The sequence below is a fragment of the Strix aluco genome, chromosome W (genome assembly GCF_031877795.1).
Source record: "Strix aluco isolate bStrAlu1 chromosome W, bStrAlu1.hap1, whole genome shotgun sequence".
Classification (NCBI taxonomy): Eukaryota; Metazoa; Chordata; class Aves; order Strigiformes; family Strigidae; genus Strix; species Strix aluco.
Genome location: NC_133970.1, coordinates 16,033,609 through 16,053,789, shown reverse-complemented (window position 1 = coordinate 16,053,789; position 20,181 = coordinate 16,033,609). Strand labels below are relative to the sequence as shown.

Genomic DNA, 20,181 nt, shown 5'->3' with positions numbered 1-20,181 from the left:
GACAAGCACAAGGCGGAGTTTTCACAGACGCCATTTTTTCCCAAAAAAAATCTGAGGTCGCTCTTCTTTACCGCCTTCTATTGTCTCCACTGTTATTGTCCGCTCTTCTCATAGCTTCTGTCAAGCAGGTAAAACAAATAAACAAACCATCTAAGCACACTGTGGCGGTGCAGGGTGAATCGCGTTCCTCTCCTCGTGACACCCAGGCCTGTCTTGCCGTGGCCGCACGGAGGGCGGGGCGAGCTAGAGGCCATCCCTGCCCTGATGGGCAGCTGCCTTACCCAATGGGGCTGCAGTGGGTCCTCACTCGGGGGGAGGAGAGGAGGTGGCTGGGTCAGGCGCCTGGCGGTGCTGGTGGTAGTTGCTTACCTCTTTCTCTCGTACGTGGTAGGCGCAGGTAAGTGCGGTTCGCGCGCGTAGCTGATGAAGGTGAGGAGGAGGTGTTGTGCGTGGCCTTGGGGCGGGCGGGCTAAGGGAAGTGAAGCTGTTGGTCGCGCCCCTCTCGACGCTGTTGTGTGACACAGTAACGCGGGAGACCTGAGTCGCTGGGCCCCAGGATTTCCGTGGGCTCCCGTAGGGACAGCGCTCTCCCCCGCTGGCGGGGCGGCGGAATTAGGTAGGTCCGGGAACTGCTGCGTGGAGAAGGAGGGGGCCGGGAGTGACTCCTCCTTAGCTACTGTGGAGTGGCTTGGAGCAATTTGGGCCCAAGGGGCCCCATCTGTCCTGAGGGAAGGATGATCTGTGTTTCTGTCGGCAGCCGTCGCGCCTCGGCGACCTTAGTGCGACTACGGCGGCTCAACCAGTGCGGCTCCGGGAGGGGCGATGTGGTGGAGGCCGGCTGCACTAGCGGGTATGCGCTAAGGCTGGGGGAGCGGCCGCCGCCGCCTTCCTGCGTCTACCCTAGGTAACTGCATGGGGTGAGTTTTTGGGAATGATGGTAGGCAGAGAGGAAGAGGAGGGAAGGCGTTCTTGGCTGCGGCCTGTGCGGAAGCGACCGTGCCAAACCGATTGGAGAGAGCTCTACAGTCGGGCCTACTTTTAGGGGCAGTCTCGGCGTTTTTCTCGTGGTGGGGCTGTTGCGCTCGGTCGGCTCCGTTTGAGCTCGGGTAAGGGCCGCTGACTGCCTCCTTTGTGTCTCCCTGGGCAGAGTGGGGAAATCTTGTGACCGCGTGGTGATGGTTTTTCGGCATGTGGCTCCGCCTAGTAGTGGGTAGGCGCCATTACAGTGGCCGCCATTTCTGCTGGTCCCCGCCACGGCGGAGGTGGGTCTCGGGTTGCGGGAGTTATGTAACGCCGCCTCCTTCTCCCCCTTCCTCCCCGCCCAGGGAGTGAGCTGGTTTTCCGAGCCCTCTGCGGCGGCGGGCAGGCTGTGGAAATCGTGCGAGGGGTAAAGGTGAACGTCAGCCCGAGCAGGCCGTGGCTCGGCATGCGCATGGGCAGTGGGAAGGGCCATTTGTTCTGAAGGGAGCGGGGTAGAGACGCGCCGGCATCTCCCAGCCCTCTACTTGTGTCTGTGGCTGCTTTGTCCTTTCGATGTTTTTAAAAACACTGAGTTAGCCAATTTAATCCCTCAAACTCGATTTGCCCAACAGATCACAGTAACTAATTGAGAGCATCTTGTCCTCAATGCTATATTATACTTCGTCCCCCTGCAGCTCTAAAATTTTTGGGAGGGTCGTAAATAGACAAGGGTCTGGAATAAAATAGAAGAGGATCTGGAAGGGCTAGCTATTTGAACCTGGTGAAACTTCTCTTCCCGCCTCCCCCGCGCTCTGGCAACGTCTGTTTGAGACTTGGCTATTCTTTAAGCGGCGTTTTTCCATTAGTTCAAATTAGGGGCCTGGAAATACTATCATGTGCTGGGAAGACGGTCTCTCAGCAGCGGTTGTAAAAGAGTGCATGCCTACCGGCAGTGCTTTCTGTCAGCCTACACAAATGGGTAACTGTTACAAATTAACAGATGATTGAAAGGATGTTTTAAAAGGTTAAAGGTACCTCACTTTTTCTTCGTGGATAGGTAAGTGTCAACCGTTTGCCCAGGCTATGGAAGATGAGCGATAAAATCCGGGGGGGGGGAGAAGTAGCATTCTTTGTTTGGCTGTTATCTGTACAAATTAATTTTTTTTAAGAAAATACGGTGCAAAATTGTTCTGCCTGGACTTTTAATGTGTTTTACAAGTATTCTCGCGTGGACTTAACAAAAATAGATATTGAAAGAGGTGCCTGTTTCACAAAGTCAAAAAAGTTCAGCTGCTTTTGAGATTCTTCATGTATGTATACGTAACTACAGTGTGGTATTTTTAATAGAATTTTTCTCGTGTGGCTTGTGTGTAATTTCTTTTGTTCATCTGTTATATTGAATGGAAGGCATGATAGAATGCCTGCTAGTAAGTTGAAAGAGAACTTATAAAATTAATGCTGGTGATTATAATAACAACTTTTTAGTCTAATTTGGTTTAGAACTAAACATAATGTCTCTTAAAAATGAAATTCAAGGTATGTATTCTATAACATCCTAAAAAACTAGAAACCAGATAATTGTTCACTTTAAATATCTGAAAATCATTCTCAGTAAATGTGATTGCTTGAAAACTGAGCAAGTCCAGAATAATTCAGACTGTAATTGTTTATCTGTAAATTTACAGACTTGATTATTATTTCTCCTCTTAGTTGTGTGTTTGGCCTTGTTATGTTTTCTCATTTATAAACAAAAACTTTGCAGCAAAATCTTGGGTCAAACCCCTGGTTTTAGTTGTAGCGAAAATCAGACCTGTAAGTGAACAGAGCCTGATCTATGCTGTTTTCATAGGCTTCTGAAGCAGTAGGCCGTTGGGGTTTTGATCCTGCCCAGAACACTTAAGTTTTGCTCTGCAAGCATATATAAAACTGGTAAGTTCTAAAAGCAGGCATCTCTTTTTGTTTTTCCCTTTAGTAGGATGTACAGTTTGCTCTCTCCCTCCCCCCCCCCCCCCCAAAAAAAAAAAAAATAGATGTACTAGCTTTTTTTATTCTGCAGCAGGTTTTATCTGTACACCTAAGAATAAAAGGTAATGGAGACTGAACAACAGGAGGAGACCTTTACCAGCACAGAGACAAATGGTAAATTTTTTAAAGGGCTGTTTTATTTTATTTGGGGAGGAAAGAACCTTTTTAAGTCTCAGTATTTCTAACTATTTTGGAACACTTTAACTGTATCAAATGTTTTTATTGGCAGTATTTTTGCATTTAATCTTTTAAGTGTCACGTATGGTTTTACATGGGTTTTGTATCATGAATACATAATTTTTCTTTGGGAGTATTTTAGATGTGGCATAAGTAACTAAAAGTTATAATTAAGGATTTGAACATATTTGATAGTTAAATACTTAATACTTGTCTGGACAGTGTGATCATGTAAAAATATTGTCAGGAATATCTATTACTGTATTTATTGCAGTTGTTACTTTGAAGGAATGTGTGTATATATATGTGAAATATCTCTAAATATTAGCTAAATGAAAAACTTTTTGGACTTAATTAGTGAAGAAGGGTTAGGGCGTTAGCATTGAGTTGATTCATGCCAGTTTTTCAAAGCTATTTGAAATACTGCTTTCCTATTGTTCCACCAGTATTTCAGTATTGGACAAACTACTTTTGATCTTTTGGGCTTTAAGGTTTTCCCAATTGTAAAAGAAATACTAGGTAGGTGATGCAGCACTGCTTTAAACAACATGTTGTAAATTTTTCACTAGGTTTGCAAAATTCTCATTTCAACTGTAGTTCATAGATTTGGAATGAGTCTTCAATAATTAATTGATATGTAGGCTGATGAAGTAAAAACCTGTTTCTCTGCTATAGATACTCAGGGTAGATGTCAGAAGTTAGTGTTGGGCTAATAGGAGGGAATGTTTCATTAGGAATACAGTGCATAAGCTTGATATACAGTTTTTATCATGACTTAAATATACGTTTGTGGTTTTTCTCCCCTACGGACCTGTCTACAGGCAAACGTCCTGCAGAAGATATGGAAGAAGAACAGGCCTTCAAAAGATCTCGGAATACAGATGAGATGGTTGAATTGCGCATCTTGCTTCAAAGCAAAGTATGCTTTTTCAGTATCACTATGTTCCTGCTTATATCATTGCTTAAGACAGTGGTGACAAAGTGTATGTTGTGGTGTATGTTTAGAAAGAATGTGTGCTTTATTTAAAATTGTCATGGTTTAACCCCAGCAGGCAACTAAGCACCACACAGCTGCTCACTCACTCCCCCTCGTGCCGGGATTGAGAAAACTCGTGGGTTGAGATAAAGACAGTTTCATAGGGAAAGCAAAAGCCATGCATGTGAGCAAAACAAGGAATTCATTCACCGCTTCCCATCGGCAGGCAGGTGTTCAGCCATCTCCAGGAAAGCAGGGCTGGGTCATGCGTAACGGTTACTTGGGAAGACAAATGCCATCACTCTGAATGTTCCCCCCGCCGCCTCCTTTTTCCCCTGGCTTTTATTGCTGAGCATGATGTCATATGGTATGGGATATCCCTTTGGTCGTTTGGGGTTAGCTGTCCCAGCTGTGTCCCCTCCCAACTCATGCACTCCCAGCCTACTCTTGGGTGGTGTGAGAAGCAGGAAAGGCCTTGACTCTGTGTAAGCACTGCTCAGCAATAACTAAAACATCCCTGTATTATTAACACTGTTTCCAGCACAAATCTAAATCATAGCCCCATACTAGCTACTGTGAAGAAAATTAACTCTATCCCAGCCAAACCAGCACAAAAATAAAATAAGTTATTAGGAATATTTGTAAATGTGCATGAATGATAGAAGTGTATTGCAATGGTATTATCGTCAATAAATTTTTTCAAGGATGAGTCTTTAATGATCTATGGGATTTCTCTGATTTTAAAAAAAAGTACTCATTGAAAAAATAAAGCAATAGAAATTATAAGCCACTTTTCTTATGTTTGAGTGGAACGTAATTGTTTCCAGGGGAATGACTGTATTAGTCTTTAGAAAGCAAGCAGTTTAGAGACTGATCAGCTTATGATTATAAATATGACAGACAAGATGAGGACTTCCTCAGAATTTTAGTAATTTTCCCAGATTTACTAAATCTATATGTATCAACAGGAGGAAATATGGGAGTAATGTTTCAGGGATTGCAATTGCTTCATTGACTATAAATTGTCACAGTAAAATTGCTATTTATGAATCTCCTTTAGTGTTTCCAGATGTTACAGATGTTTGCAATGTCTGAAGTAACTCAGTGTTTTGTGTCAGGGCAGGGGAATGTTACCATTGCTCTGCATGGTGTTTCTGATGAATAGTTAAGCTATGTGGAGTGCTGCAAAATGTTTCTGGTGCTGTTAGCATTATGTATGAGCTGCATAATAAAAGCAATAATTTTGCGTGTAGTTCTTGAAATAGCCTGGTAAAACTGTAGTTTTACAATTGCCCCTCTTGAATATCTGAGTTTATTCCCATTGATTAGCAACTGGAGAGCAGTGATTGTTTATATTGGTGTTACATTCTTCAGACTGTACCTACCTGAGTGGTCAGCTGAGTTATATAGGTTTAAACCAAAAGTAGCATTTGAAATTATCAAATGTTTGGAGTGCAGAAGTGAAATTTGCAAACATATTTAAAAAAAAAAAAAAGAAAAAATTTATCAAATAAATTAGGAAAATCCTTGACCTATATAACGTGCATGGAATCCCATGAGGTATTTTTTCAGTCATACTCTAACCATGAGCTGGTTTTAACACAGGCAGAATTGCCTAGAAACTTAAAATTTAAATTGAAATAATACTGAGTATTTTTATCTCTTTCCAAAGTTCAGTTGTAAGAGCTGTTTTGACTTTTTTTTTCCCCCATGGTAACAACATGTCAGTTTGCTTTGATTTAATTCGAACCTTTCAAAAGCAAAACAAGCACTGCCCCACCCCTAAATGCATCCCATGAGGTAATGCAGAAATAGATATATTGTTCTTAGTCTTCAGTTCAAAAATCTAGTCTTTGCTGTATTAGCATAACATAACTTCTGAAAACTATTTTCCAGAATGCTGGAGCAGTGATTGGAAAAGGTGGCAAAAATATTAAGGCACTTCGTACAGATGTGAGTATATATGAGTTTGAATTAATTTAACACCAATTCTTTCAGAGCACTACGTTGAAAACTTGATTGCATACATTTCTAGAAATTGAGAAATTAAAATCTAGACAAAATCTAATCATAAGCCATTTATCATGATTGTTAGAGGAGATAACTTTAGTTTTTCAGTTTGTAATTAAAACCCAGCTTAAGTTATGTGGGAGGAGAGGTTTATATTAAACCTCTTTGCTTTCAGACAGGGTTCCTCTAAATTACACACTTCAAATGAGTTAACATCTTTAGAAATATTGGCAAAGCTTAAAACATTTAACTCTACCATTTCCCATATGTGTGAATCAATTATAGTAATATTGAAAACTACTGCAGGTGGCTGGCTTAACCCAGTGATAGAGGAATTTTTTAACTTCCTTAAAAAAAAAAAAAAAAAAAAAAAAAAAAAAAAAACAAAACAAAAACAAAAAAAACCCCCACAAACAATCATAATGGTCCATCTGTTCTTACTTTAACAGCTTGGACATAAAGCACAAAAACATTCATGTTAAGGTTGTATGATTTAAATACGGGTATAGAACAGTAAAGAAACATTTTATTCTGTTACTTGGAAGCCTTTTTAAATGGTTATGACTTATTTACCTATTCATATTTTATCCTGGGTTGACTCTTGTGATTAGACACATGTTCAGCACAAATGTTATCTATTTATAAAACTTGATGATGCTTCTTAAATTTCATTTGTTTACACTCCTGTACTTTGCATCAGCTACAATTTCAGCAATTTTTTCAAGCAAGGCTGTGTTCAACGCAATATTTGCTAATACATCATTATAGAATCAGTTCCATCTAAGTTCACAAACTATAGCAAGTAGAATTGAGGATTAAGCTGAAATGGTCAGGAATCATACATACGCTCTTAACTTTGGCAGCTAGTGTTTGTTTTTGTTTGTTTTAAGTAAATAAATACATCACCTAAGTCCAGATAATTTAATTGGTCTGGAATACTAAATTTCCCAACTTGCCCGAGGTTTCAGTAATATGGATCTCGATAGTTTTTGTGTCTACATTCATAAGCCAGCCTGCTACTGAAACATTATGTTAAAAGTAAGAAGTAGTTTAGTCAGATAAAGTAACTCATTAAGATCCATACTGTTAAGCCACAGTTGATGTAGCAATCCATTATTGTGTTAGTCTTCAGAACAACTTAAGCTTGCTTCATTAACTGAGAGTAATGAGTATAGTTTGTATTAAAATTTATTGCTTTTCCCCCTTTTCCCTCTCCTTGTTTTTTTGGCCCTATATCTCCGTTACCCATGTACTGGATCGACTTGCCCCTGCGTTGCCCACCATGACGTTGGCCCATCCACCCCTGAACGCCCATGTGAAAACCCTGGTTGGCTATGCCCAAAAATGTGCTCGTTGCCAAACGGGTGCCATACTTGACAACTTCTGATTGAATGCCCATGCCCAATGCCAACATCCACGAACGCCAATGACCAATGCAGTACAATGCAAGTGTTTCAGTCCCAGACAGCAGTGGCCCCGAGCGGTATGTCCCAACAGTTTATGCCTCACTGCCTGATTAGAAAGAGAGAAATGTATTTTATTACCTGCCTTTTATATAATTAAATAGTATCCCCTTATAGACCATGTATTGTTTTTTTAAAGTTTTCTGTCTTATTTTCCCCATTAAGTCTTTTTGTCACTGAACTTTTACATGAGTTGGCCACCCGAACAATCCACTAATTTTCAGTGGAAGGAGCACAGCTTCAAGTGTTGCATATTCACTGCATTATAAATCAAATTGTTTCAAGAGTCTCTTGCTCTGTCTTTGTGGCCCACCTTACTCCCCCCAACATTGTCTGTTCATAATTATTTCTAATTAAATAACAACTAGTGCACTTCCCTTCACTTCTCATTTGTGTTACATTTTTGTTTGTTTGTGAAGTTTCTGGGGGTTGTCTTTTGGTTTGGGTTTTTTTTCCTTGTATTTATATTCCTTTTTTGCAGAGCCCATTAGTAATCTAATTTCTAACTGGTCTCTCAACCTTACTCCAGATAAAATGTTGACCACTTGCATATCCCCACTTGTTCTGCAAGAAGGTGTGCCAGTTTTACCAATGTAATAGTGAGGGTATATGAAATTAGTGGTGGTGGGGAACATGATTATTCACTTTCAGTTCTGCGTCGATTTCTTGCCCACTTAATCTGAGCCCTTCCAAAAGCTCTTGCTTGCTTGTTCTCTCTCACTCTCTCTGCAAGACCTACCTAGTCTTAAATTCATCGTGCATATATATTGGGTGTAAACAAAGATGCATGTGTTGTAAATCCAGTGAACAGGTTTACTTTAAATGGGGAATATTAATTGTAAATTCTTCTGTGTAGTCAATCTTGTTATAATTTTGTGTATGATTATGAATACTAAACTTCTACTACTTTTCCACCTTCTCCATATTTTCTGATACTATGGCCTCTAACAGCATCTTGAGTATAAGTGCAGATACAGAGACAATTGGAGAAATCTTGAAGAAGATTATCCCTACTTTAGAAGAGGTATGTCTCTTGGCTTTGTAAGCAAGCCTGTTGCGCTGTTTGATATCTTAAAATTTTATACAATAATAATAAAAGAAATAAGGGAAACTAATTTGACATCACCTCATGTTGAGGCAAAGTACTTAAATAGGTGTGATTATATTGTATCAAATACAGCATTACATTTCAGCAGCAAATTAATTCATACCATGGTGTTTGGAGAAAAACCTTAACAAAAAAACAAAATTAGTATTTTGATTTTTCAATTATTTCTTCCCCTGACTAATATTTTATTCTTTCCTTGTATGCATCTTACTTACAGTATCAACACTACAAAGGTAGCGACTTTGACTGTGAATTAAGACTTCTAATTCACCAAAGTCTAGCAGGAGGAATTATTGGTGTCAAGGGTGCTAAAATCAAAGAACTCAGAGAGGTACTGTTTCCTATTCTTTTGAGATTCTGCTTTTATTACATAAATTAGGTTTTTGTGTTCATAAACAGTAAGTGTAAGCATCATCTGTGCAGTAATTCTGTCAGAACATATTTCATACATGATTTCTGTGTTCTGAGATCAATCTGAGTTACTTATTACAACTTTTTTGCAAAAAGTCAGAAATAAAGTGGCTGTTGGTGATAGAGCCTAGGACTTCTTATAAAGCTTTTAAGCATATTAGCAGTAGAGTAATCTTTATAAATAAAGGATACTTTTTAAAATTAAAATGCCATTCACTCCTGGAATGAACTGCTGAATAGACTATATTGGTGGTGTTGGACATAGAAAATGGTTTAGCGTGGACACATCTCCATAAACTCTAATGATGATAATTTAATAGATGTTTGAATATTTCTATAAAAAGGTGGTATGGGATGGATTTTTGGGTGGTTTGGTTTTGGGTGGGTTTGGGGTCTTTTTGTTGGGGGGTGGGGGGGGTGGGGGTGTTGGTGTTCTTTGGTTTTGGGTGGGTTGGTTTTTAAGTTCCACTTCCTTGAAGACCACTGTTTCCTTTGTGAAAGAATGAGGGTTTGTTCTAAAAAGCTAGTGGTCTCTGAATCTAGAGGGTTTTCTATCCTTTCCTGGCATTGTGTCAGAGGCAATTCCAGGTCAGTTTAGGCGTAAGCTACTATTTGTGTGGACTGATGAAGGCAAGATGAATAGACCTAATCCTGGCAACATTGCTGTCTTGCATCCAAACCGTAGTTTTATGACATACGAAGGTAAATTTATAAAATTGTTTAAAATACTTCTATCTGAAGATTTTGGGGTTTTTTCCTTCTCTTCAACAGAACACTCAGACCACCATTAAGCTCTTCCAAGAGTGTTGTCCTCATTCCACTGATAGAGTGGTGCTTATTGGTGGAAAACCTGATAGAGTTGTGGAATGTATCAAGATTATCTTGGATCTTATCTCTGAGGTAATGTGTCTTAAACTTATTATTCTTTCATTGGTATTCACGAAAGTCGGGATGATTTGGATGGAAAATTATATCTTTCCATTTCTATTTTGAATTCAGTGCCTCTTCTCCAGTAACAAAGTAAGTGTTGGACTGTTAGCACCCTTTGAAATTATTCTTGTTTTCTAGAATTGGGGTGTACCTTATTGGAGAGGGAAGCCATTTTTGGTACCAATGGACTGTTACTCATGCTTTACATATCAGTAAAAAAAAAAAATAATAAATTGGGGAGGAAGCGAGACAAATTTACGTGCCACCCATCAGTAACAGTGGTTTCTCTATCATAGTTAAGTTCTCAGGAAGAATATCACCATCCCTGCCTTTCTTATCAGCATTGTGAAATCAAGAATGTATTCAGACTGTATAAATCTGTATTTATATGTCTAATATGGTAATTTAATAGAATATAATAATTGTAACAGTCAGTGCTAACCAGGGGGGAGGGGTGGTGTCATTTTTGTTTTTTTGTGTGTCTTAGTCTCCAATTAAAGGACGGGCGCAGCCTTATGATCCCAATTTCTATGATGAAACATATGACTATGGTGGCTTCACGATGATGTTTGATGATAGAAGGGGACGTCCAGTAGGCTTTCCAATGCGTGGAAGAGGAGGCTTTGATCGAATGCCTCCTGGTCGTGGTGGACGACCTATGCCTCCATCAAGAAGAGATTATGATGATATGAGCCCTCGCAGAGGACCTCCACCACCTCCGCCAGGTCGTGGTGGCAGAGGTGGCAGCAGAGCTCGTAATCTTCCTCTTCCTCCTCCACCACCTCCTCGTGGAGGGTAAGCTGTTGCATAAATGCATTGTACAAAGCTCAAGTTGAGTAAAATTTGATGAATTGTGCTTATGTTTCCATGACTTGTTTCACACTTTATGTTGGTAATGATTATGTAGGATTGAGTGTGCGTTGCACCAGAGAATTTTGAAAAGTATTTGAATTTAATTATTTTTGTGATGCAACAGTCTATCAGGACTATATTCAGTAGTTCTGTAACTTTATTTTATGTCATTCAGAACTTGGCTAAAGCATTCAGAAATTCATAGTTGTGTGCAAATCATGAAAACTTGAATTAGATAGAATGTATAAACTAGTTTATAACATGAGTCATGTGCTGCTGCTTTTTCTCATTTTAGAGATCTTATGTCTTATGACCGAAGGGGTAGACCTGGAGACCGTTATGATGGAATGGTAGGAGTTAAAATTCATATTGTTTTGTTTAGTAAATACAGTTAGCACTTTGAACATCTGAGGAAACTGTTCTTGAATACATACATTTAAGTGTGGGACATGTGTGCTTCTGGTAAACTTTGATATCACCAAAATGTTTTAGCCATACAAATGGTCCCCCCAAGAAGATGACTGTTTTGGGATGTAAAGGGTATTTGGGATGTGAATCTGCTGTGTGGTTTTGGTTTGTGGGGTTTTTTTGGTTGGTCGATTGTTTTCCCTACCTGCCATCAACAATGGAATAGAAAGTTGGTAGAGCACAGTCCCTGCAGGTTTTATTACATGGACCTTCTTTTAGACTTTTTCTTTTTAATCAGGATGACAGAAATAAGAATTGGGAGGATTTTCAGATCAAGAAAGCATGTCAGAACAATGTTTTCCAACAGATGTTAGTAGAACTTCAGAGAACATGAATAATATCTATAAAGAGCTCTAGTTGGTCTGGCAGATGATGCTTTTTTCAAATCAGTTCTTGTCTTTATGCTGATTTCTATGTCTGGGAAAAAAAAATCTACTGTAATCTCAAATGTTTTGGAGCCAGGGCCACCGATAAGTTGAATTTTAAATGAAATTAGGTACTTTCAACCATGTTGGGGGTGGAGAGAATAAAAAAAGCCTTAAAGCTACTCTTCCATGTTGTATTCTGAAATGTGACTTCCTGGTAGTCGTTTACGGTTACATCCTCTTTCCTGGGAAGAGAAATCATAAGTATCTGGGAGGTAAATCTCTGTGTTTAATAATCTTTTTTTCTCCTCTGGTTCTGTTTGGCACATTCCTTAAGATGACAGGTTAGATGAGATTTTATTTTTCTTTTAAATGAACGGAAGAGAAAGAAGTAGAGTGTAGCTATGAAATGGGCTACCTAAATGAGATTTACACATTGCTGCCTCCTGGGAGGAAGAGTCAATTACTTCCAGTAATACATACTGGAAGTACATATTACAAGAATGTCAACATTGGGGCACCAGAAGCCTAGCAGAAATATTGAAAGGAAAGACTTGCACTTAAAATTACAAAAAAACCCCCAAAACAACCTAACACCAAAACCACCAAGTTTTCTATGCTACTCTGAATCTTAAGAAACTAGAAGAATCATGAACTATACCTCTAAGATCCCTTATTCATATTCTTATGTTTTCAAAGCTCGGTTTTTGTGTTTTCATATTTGCAGCTGGTAAAACCAGTGTCAGGGCATATAAACAGAGCAGCCTGTCCTTCCTTGAGTGTCTGGTTGAGCACAATCTTCAGCTTGGGCAATAGTATGTTCTAGTTCTGTTTCATTCCATTTAGAATAGAAAAATCTATTTGAACTCTATTTAGTCTGACTTTGATCAGGTTAACCTTGGCTTTCTTGACATGAGTTTCTACAAATAAGTGGGAGTCATCTCTGCTCATTTTCCATGTTCTGAAAAGCAATTTTATTTCCTCTTCACAGTGGAGCTGCTCATGGCTTTGCCTGCTTTATGCATGAGTTTCATAGCCTGCCTACAATGAGGACTGCTTTCTGACACAGATTGTATTTAACTTCTAGTTTTAGCTAGCCATAATCCTGGTATCCTTAATTGTATAAGCAGATGCGAAGTCTTTCTGTGGATTGCGAGGCTGAAGTTGGAAGTGTCATGCCAGAAATATAAGGTCGTCTTGAGCTACTACACATTTCATATAGAAACCATTCTCTAGCAAAACATTTAAACTTAAAGTAAACCAACATCATTGTGGTTTGTGAAGTAATGCATGGGAAAGGCTACTTTCAGAGAGCAGGAATGCCATTTTACATAAATATGTTAAAAGGCAAGAATAGATTATCTCTTCAGCCCAACATTTTGATGTTGAATCTACAGAAATCCTCATTTTCTGCCAGTTCTCTTCTACACTAAAGGTGGAAAACTTGAGTAGTTCAAGACTTGTAAGATGGTGAACCAAGACTGGATGGTGAAACTTGAATTTTATGAGATGCAACAATACTGACAGCCTTGTAAATTCTAAGATGGGAGGAAAAAAATTTTGTATTTCTCTTTCTCTCCTCTGAAGCATTTTACTGAAAGACATACATGCATTGTTTCTCTTATTACAGAGGTATATATTTTAGGCTGTAACTACTCTAAATGAAATGCTTATGGATCATAATGGCTATTTTGATAGCTGAGAAAACATGAATGCATTTCCACTATTTATTTTTTTTTAACACCCCTATCCCCATGGGTGCTTTAGATATATAAATGCATAAAAACATACCGGGGGGGGGGATAAGGTGGAGAAGTGCCTATAAAGCCATTTAATCCCCCCTTCCCTCCACCTTTTTTTTAATAGTCAATTCCTAATGCTTTCAAAGTATTTTTAAATTGGAGTTAATTGAGAACTAAATCAGAATGTCTGTTTAAAAGTAGAGTGTATGTTCAGGCATCTAATCTGGTTTTACTCGTTCAAATGATTCCCACTTCTTGATATTTCTTAACATTATATCTATGTCTGTGTGTATATACATGTCTGTATAAGCACTTCAATAAAGGTACATACACTAAAAATATTAAAAGTACTTCATGTTTTAAGAGATTTGACATTAAGGAGCATGTAAAAAAAATCAGTGAAGGAAAGATGTTTGACACCTCTATTAACAAAATTTCATTCTTCTGGGCCAATCCCTTAAAAATAATGGGAAGTTACAGTAAGGCATTTGCCATCAGTTAGGATTGCATGCATATTCTTTCATTAGATGTAAAAGTCAATAAACTCTTATTAATACTATGCACTTTGTCTTATCCAGTCAGTGTTTCATTTGGTTTCGATTTAATTTCCATTGGTTACCAGTAGTAGCTAGCACAAATGAGTCTGTAGAGAAGAAAATTCGGTTATGTATCTTCAGTTATCCTGCACTTAGTATTTTAGGAACTGTTTTTAAATGAGCTTTTATATTTTAATATGCTATTCATGTGGTGTTGCACGTTTTAACCCAGCAAAGGCCTTTGCCTTAATAGTAATTTAGAGTGGATTCTACAAATGATATTTTTATAACTTTGTTGATTTTTTTTTTTTTCCCCCAATGTTTGTTGAAGAATTCTGAAGGAAATAAATGCTATATATCACTTTTTTTTAAAGTAATTGGATTTCCAATATAATTAGGCAGTAGTAGATTGTTAGTCTAGCTATTGGCTATATGAGGTATATGGAAATGGAATTAATAAAATATGAGAAGCCATGTCCTTCTTGCTTGACCTGTTGTTGACATAGATATATCAATGACAGTTACTTGTTTTATTAAATGCCTTTTCTGGTTTTGGTGTTGGGGGGTTTTTTTATGCATGAGAGAAATAGAAGGGTTTGGTATCTGAGAGTAATATCTTTTAGTATATAGTACAGTTTTAGTACTCAAAGGTGTTTAAAAAAAAAAAACCAAACAAACAATAACAACAAAAAAAATATTCAAGCTTTGCTCTCCCGTTAGCTGTCTGATGTCCTTTGTAAAAGGAAAATCCGTTTACACCACAGAAACAAGGAAGAAAGAAGTGTGACCAGTTACAGTTTCCTTGCAGTGAAAGTAAAAGGGAGTGAATCTTGTAACTGTTCTATATCATGTACTTTTGAGTCTTGTTTAAGTAGTGCAGAAAAATGTTTCTCTATATTGGTATGTATGCATTTGCTTGCCAAGTTACCTATAAGCCTCCATGACATGGACTTATTTCCTCTTTTCCTCCTATTATGTTGTGCCTGGGAGATGATGCAGTGTCATGTGGATGCCTGTGATGACATGCAGCCACCAGAGTTGGTGAGTGTGCTCATGCTTTTATTTGACTGATTTAATGGTTGATTTTTGAGAAAAATTATTTGAATTGGTTATGTGATAACTGGATTTTCTTGAGATTGAATCTAGTCAGTGCAGCTTGCACCTATTGAAAAATACCTAAAGTTATCCTTCTAACTCAGGTTATAGGCAATTTGTCTTGAACAGTGAATCCTATACAGGCAGTTAATGTTCCACAATGAAAGTATGTGGCAGCACAGCTGAGAGAGAAGCTTTTCTGTTGTATTGCCTCTTTTAGTGTTCCAAGTTGTAACTTTCACTGTAACTCTTGCTTTTCAACACTCTGTAGGTGCATTTATTTAGAAATATGTTTTATGTTAACTTCATCATGTGTTTTCTCCTGTTTCAAACAAGGAATGTTAAAAACAATTATTTACTTACAGTTGTGGATAAACTATTATACATTACCTATCCATATATTTGAAAGTATTCAATTTGATTTGTGTTTATCAAGCTTCTTACTCTTAGGGGGTTTAGGAAGGAAAGTTCAAAGGGTGTCAGAAAATGCTGTCTAGAAGATGGAAAAGTGCTACCAAATATTAAATGTTAGTTCCTAGCTTACATAAACACTGCAGTTATAATTACTCATCTGCTGTCAAATTCATTTGCTGTATTGTAGTCTGGGGAGGAGAAGCAGCAGAAAGGGTCAAGAAAAGGATTGTTCATTAAAATAAGTTAGCCCAAAAAAGGGATTCCCTTTGCAAAATATCAGCAGAAATAGGTGGAAGAGTATGTGTGTGGAATATGCAGCTCTGATCAGCCTCTGAATTAAGTTCTAAACAGTGTCCTTCATTCTGTTGTATTTTTCACTCCACTACAAGCTCTATTATGTTGTATTATGGTCTGTATTGCTAAGCAATGTGAGTAGATGACACAGGTTGCTTAGAAACAGATGATCAGCTGAAGAATTTTTTTCTGAATAGCTTCCATTTTGAGGTGGCTCCAAAAAGCTAGCAGGTAAACAGTTTTTTTAAAAAGTTGTTACGTTACAACTTCTGCAAACAAGTAATTCATGCAGATTCCTGTATTTCAGTGATATAAGTTAAATTCTAGAGAAGTGTGCACATCTATTCTCTGCTTCTACAGGAAGATATTAAAATGGGTGTTTGTGCATTTAGAAGGCACTAGATCAAATTAAGCACTTGATATCAAGTACTAGTCTACAAATCTTGAAAATAAAAGCAGTCAGGGGTGCTCCACTGCAGTGATTTGGATTTGGTATATGGTAGCTTTAGCAGAACAGTAGTAATTAGTGTCATGATTGTCCTTTCTAAGATACAAAGGATCGTAGCATAGTCTGAATAGAGATCAATTATAAAGTTATTAGAGTTGACTTGGTTTTTCCTCAAGATATAGGTGGAATAGGAGGGCTGACAGTTACCAGGTAAATGTCTTGTCCCAAACTGAGACTTTAATTTCTCCTGAGCTGTATAGGTAGTAGTAATAAGGCTGAACTTTGATCTTCTGATTTGAATGTTATTTTAGTCCAAGGGTCAGGAGTAGATTAGCATCAATAGCTGTTTACCAGCTGAATTGATAAGGTTGCTTGGTAAACTGGTATGGCTGGATCTTGATGACTTATTCTTAGAGGTTTTAACAGAGCAAGCGAAGAGGTTCTCCTAAGATATTCTTCTCCCCTTTATTCCTGGTCTGCCCTCTTCCCCAGTTTGCTTTTAATGACACTTAGATTAAGGTTGTAGGTTAGGATTTTTGCATAAAATAGGCTCCAAGTTAACAGTATGATACTTGGGATGAAAGCACGTTAATGAATCGTGGCTATTTGCTATTTAAGGGTTTTCTTTCTCTTTTTCTTACAGTTTGAGGGTGGCTCTGGATATGGTAAGTTTTTATAGAGGACTTTGGCATGCACTTCATTTAGTCAGTAAGAGGCTTGATGCATACATTTAAATCAGACTATTCTTACACAGGGGGCCGTGGTTCATATGGAGATCTTGGTGGACCCATCATTACAACACAAGTAACGATTCCCAAAGATGTAAGTGAAGCTGACTTGCTTTCCACTCGTGTTTAAATAAATAAAAAGAAACTCACAGCCTTTTCTCAGACTATGTAAGTAAATCAAAAATATTTGGGATGCTTGACAAGTACTTTTAATATAAAGCAAGTGTTTCTAAATCACCGGAAGTCTATTCTTAAGGATGTTTGTTTTGTCTTCACTTTAGAGATGCACTGAACTATTTTTTTAAATTGTTAATATTCAATAGTAGAGAGGGTCTACATAACTTGTTTTTACAAACAAGCATCTGGTTCTTCCAACTTTATCCTACCTGTATTTATTATATAAACATTACAGAAAATGTTTTGAGGCTGTAAGAATAAGCTTCCGTTGTAACTCTTAAAACTAAATTGATGGAAGCTACTTGAACAGTACTGTGTTTTTGCAGAGGAAGTTATATCAAGAAATGAATGCTTTATTTTCTCCCCTAGTTGGCAGGATCTATTATTGGAAAGGGAGGCCAGAGAATCAAACAAATACGTCACGAGTCAGGAGCTTCAATCAAAATTGATGAACCACTAGAAGGCTCAGAAGATCGGATAATAACTATTACAGGAACACAGGACCAGATACAAAATGCTCAGTATTTACTGCAGAACAGGCAAGTTGAAGCTTAATGCTGCCCTTTTACTGTCAATTTTAAACTGACTTTCCTACTACTACGTTCTAAAGCTCTTCTCTGCAATATGGTTTTTAGAAGCAGGATTTAAGTAACTATTGAACTTAACTTCTCCAGTGGTAGTTCTGCCTTGGTTCTCTTTTTTTCTCTGTTCTAACTAAAATGAAGATTCCCTCAAAACTAATCTTAATGGAAGACACCTTAACCAAGCAGTCCTCTCATTTCTCTGGTGAAAATTGCTGCAAAAAGCCTACTTGTAATAAATTATATAGAACCTGTAGAAAATATAGAAGATTTCAGTGGACGTTGGTCTAGTTCTGTGTGGAAGACTAGTGATTTTGTTGTTTTTAGATAACTTAACTGACAACAAATCACAGTCTGCCATATGGCACAGACCATGCCTCTACAGGACAAGTTGAAATCAGTTGGTGCTGTTATGCAGCATTTCACATCTTGCTGGCATTACTTTTCTCTTCTGCCAAATATTAACAGTTTCAGACTTAGCTTGCTTAGCTTTGTTTTAATAACATGTTGGATATCATAGCATTTGTTAATGTTTAACTTGAATGTTTGGCTTTAGATTACTAATGTTTAAATGTGCTTAAAATATTTATATGCCTATAATTATTAGCCATTAATATTTTAAAATTAATTGCTTTTAAATGTATTGGGAATTTGTAGTTTAATCTTTAAGAATGCCATTGTGAATGTTGATGCGAGATGTATGGTCAATCATTCTAATACATGCTTTTTTCTTCTTTTTCTTTTATAGTGTGAAGCAGTATGCAGATGTTGAAGGATTCTAATGCAAGATTATTTTTTCTTTTTTATAGTGTGAAGCAGTATTCTGGAAAGTTTTTCTAAGACTAGTGAAGAACTGAAGGAGTCCTGCACCTTTTTTTTTTTTTTTTTTTATTATTATCTGCTTCTGTTTAAAAAGCCAACATTCCTCTGCTTCATAGGTGTTCTGCATTTGAGGTGTAGTGGAGTCTGCTGTTCACCAGATGTAATGTTTTAGTTCATTACAAATATTTGGGGGAGGGAAAGGCTGCACAAGACTAACACTGAAATTTTGAAACAGCAGCAGAGAGTTGATTTTATTTTTGCTCATTGTTGGTGATAAATTGTAATTTTTTTTTTCTGTAACTATCGTGAACACCCTGCTTTATGTACACTGTAATTTTTTTTTTTTTTTTAACTGAGTAGAAGATTGGTCCTCCACATGTCCCTGGCATCCTTTGGGAGCAGTGTGCAGAATGTAATGCTCTTTTTTTAAGATATATTTTATGATTTTTAAATAAATTTAGGGAACCTATTTGGTGGTCCTTTTTTTTTTTTTTTTATTTAACGGATACACCCTTTTTTTCCCCCCACAAGAAAATGCATAAATGAAAGACTCTGTTAAGCTTGCTCTTCTGCTTCTTTGATATAGATGGAGTTACGTCTTTTTGGCAAATTAAAGAAACTGTGTGAAAACAGTGGCTCAGCTTTGCCATTTGGGGAAAAACATACAAAAATATTAATGCAAACATTGTGTGAAATTTGACCATTTTTTGGCCCTCTGCAGTACATATCTATATTGGTGACAGTATATAAATACAATATTTTAAAGGTTTGTGATGCCACTGAGTTAACAGTGGGTTAAGTACACCTGGTTTTAGACAGCTTGCTTAATGAAAATAACAATGTTAAAAATAGCAGTTGGTGTATCATTAATGAATGAATTGTAGTTTTCGGAGCTTTCATTTGTGTCAAGTAGAAACTTCTATGAATTGACAAATTGGCAGTATCTAATTTGATTTTCATTGTATACAGAACTTAAACTTGTTTGGTTTCCCTGTTTGTTGAATTCCATAGAAAATATTTGTGAGAAATTAAAAAAGATAAAGTACCTCTGGATATTTCATGTAATACCTTGGCATTTGTATTTATAGTTTACAAGTTTTAATTTCATTTCCTAAATAAAAACAATTTTAAAAATGCAAAAGAACTTTGTAAATCTGAATGTGATCCAGATTAAGTGGATTCTTTCACTTGGGGGTTGTCTAGAACTTTTTACTTTTCTCATCTTTTTGAGCCATATGAGGTAATTCCTGTCATAATAAGGAGCTACACTTACAATGTAATGGGAAAGGGCAAGGAGGTAAGAGGTGACCTCCTTAGCAGAGCTATAATCAACCCTTAGAAAACACCCAAAACCTGCTTTTGTCTAGGGCAAGGCGTATGTCAGTTTTCCCAGTGAATAAACCTACATGTAGAATTTGTGCTTCCTTGAGAAAGGCTGAACATAAGTTATAGGGAGAAATCAGCAACCTAGAAAAAGGTTGTCAGACAAAATGCAAATGAATTAAGAGAAAAACAGGTGCAGGATTTTTTTTTTTCTATGCACTTCTACATTTTGTATGTGCAGAGTGGTTTGGGGGGGTGTGTTTTTAAAATATTTTA

General features: G+C 37.5%; 1 protein-coding gene across 9 annotated transcripts; it reads left to right on the top strand.

Moving 5' to 3' along the window:
* LOC141917570 (heterogeneous nuclear ribonucleoprotein K-like) lies at positions 1-19,726 on the top strand. 9 transcript variants are annotated; one of them, XM_074810877.1, is made up of 16 exons: positions 1-128; positions 2,810-2,889; positions 3,017-3,099; positions 3,972-4,081; positions 6,035-6,091; positions 7,588-7,631; positions 8,563-8,635; positions 8,937-9,050; positions 9,902-10,030; positions 10,548-10,855; positions 11,208-11,262; positions 15,014-15,064; positions 16,918-16,939; positions 17,014-17,096; positions 17,549-17,718; positions 18,509-19,726. In XM_074810877.1, exons 3-16 carry the CDS (start codon positions 3,051-3,053, stop codon positions 18,540-18,542), a joined length of 1,299 nt encoding a protein of 432 aa, XP_074666978.1. In that variant the 5' UTR covers positions 1-128; positions 2,810-2,889; positions 3,017-3,050; the 3' UTR covers positions 18,543-19,726. The 9 variants fall into 9 exon arrangements, with proteins under 9 accessions (XP_074666978.1, XP_074666982.1, XP_074666979.1 ...); XM_074810881.1 differs by lacking the exon at positions 1-128 and adding an exon at positions 297-397 and having other exon boundaries at positions 3,020-3,099; positions 3,984-4,081; XM_074810878.1 differs by lacking the exon at positions 1-128 and adding an exon at positions 297-397 and having other exon boundaries at positions 3,020-3,099.
* The last annotated feature ends 455 nt before the right edge of the window (positions 19,727-20,181 follow it).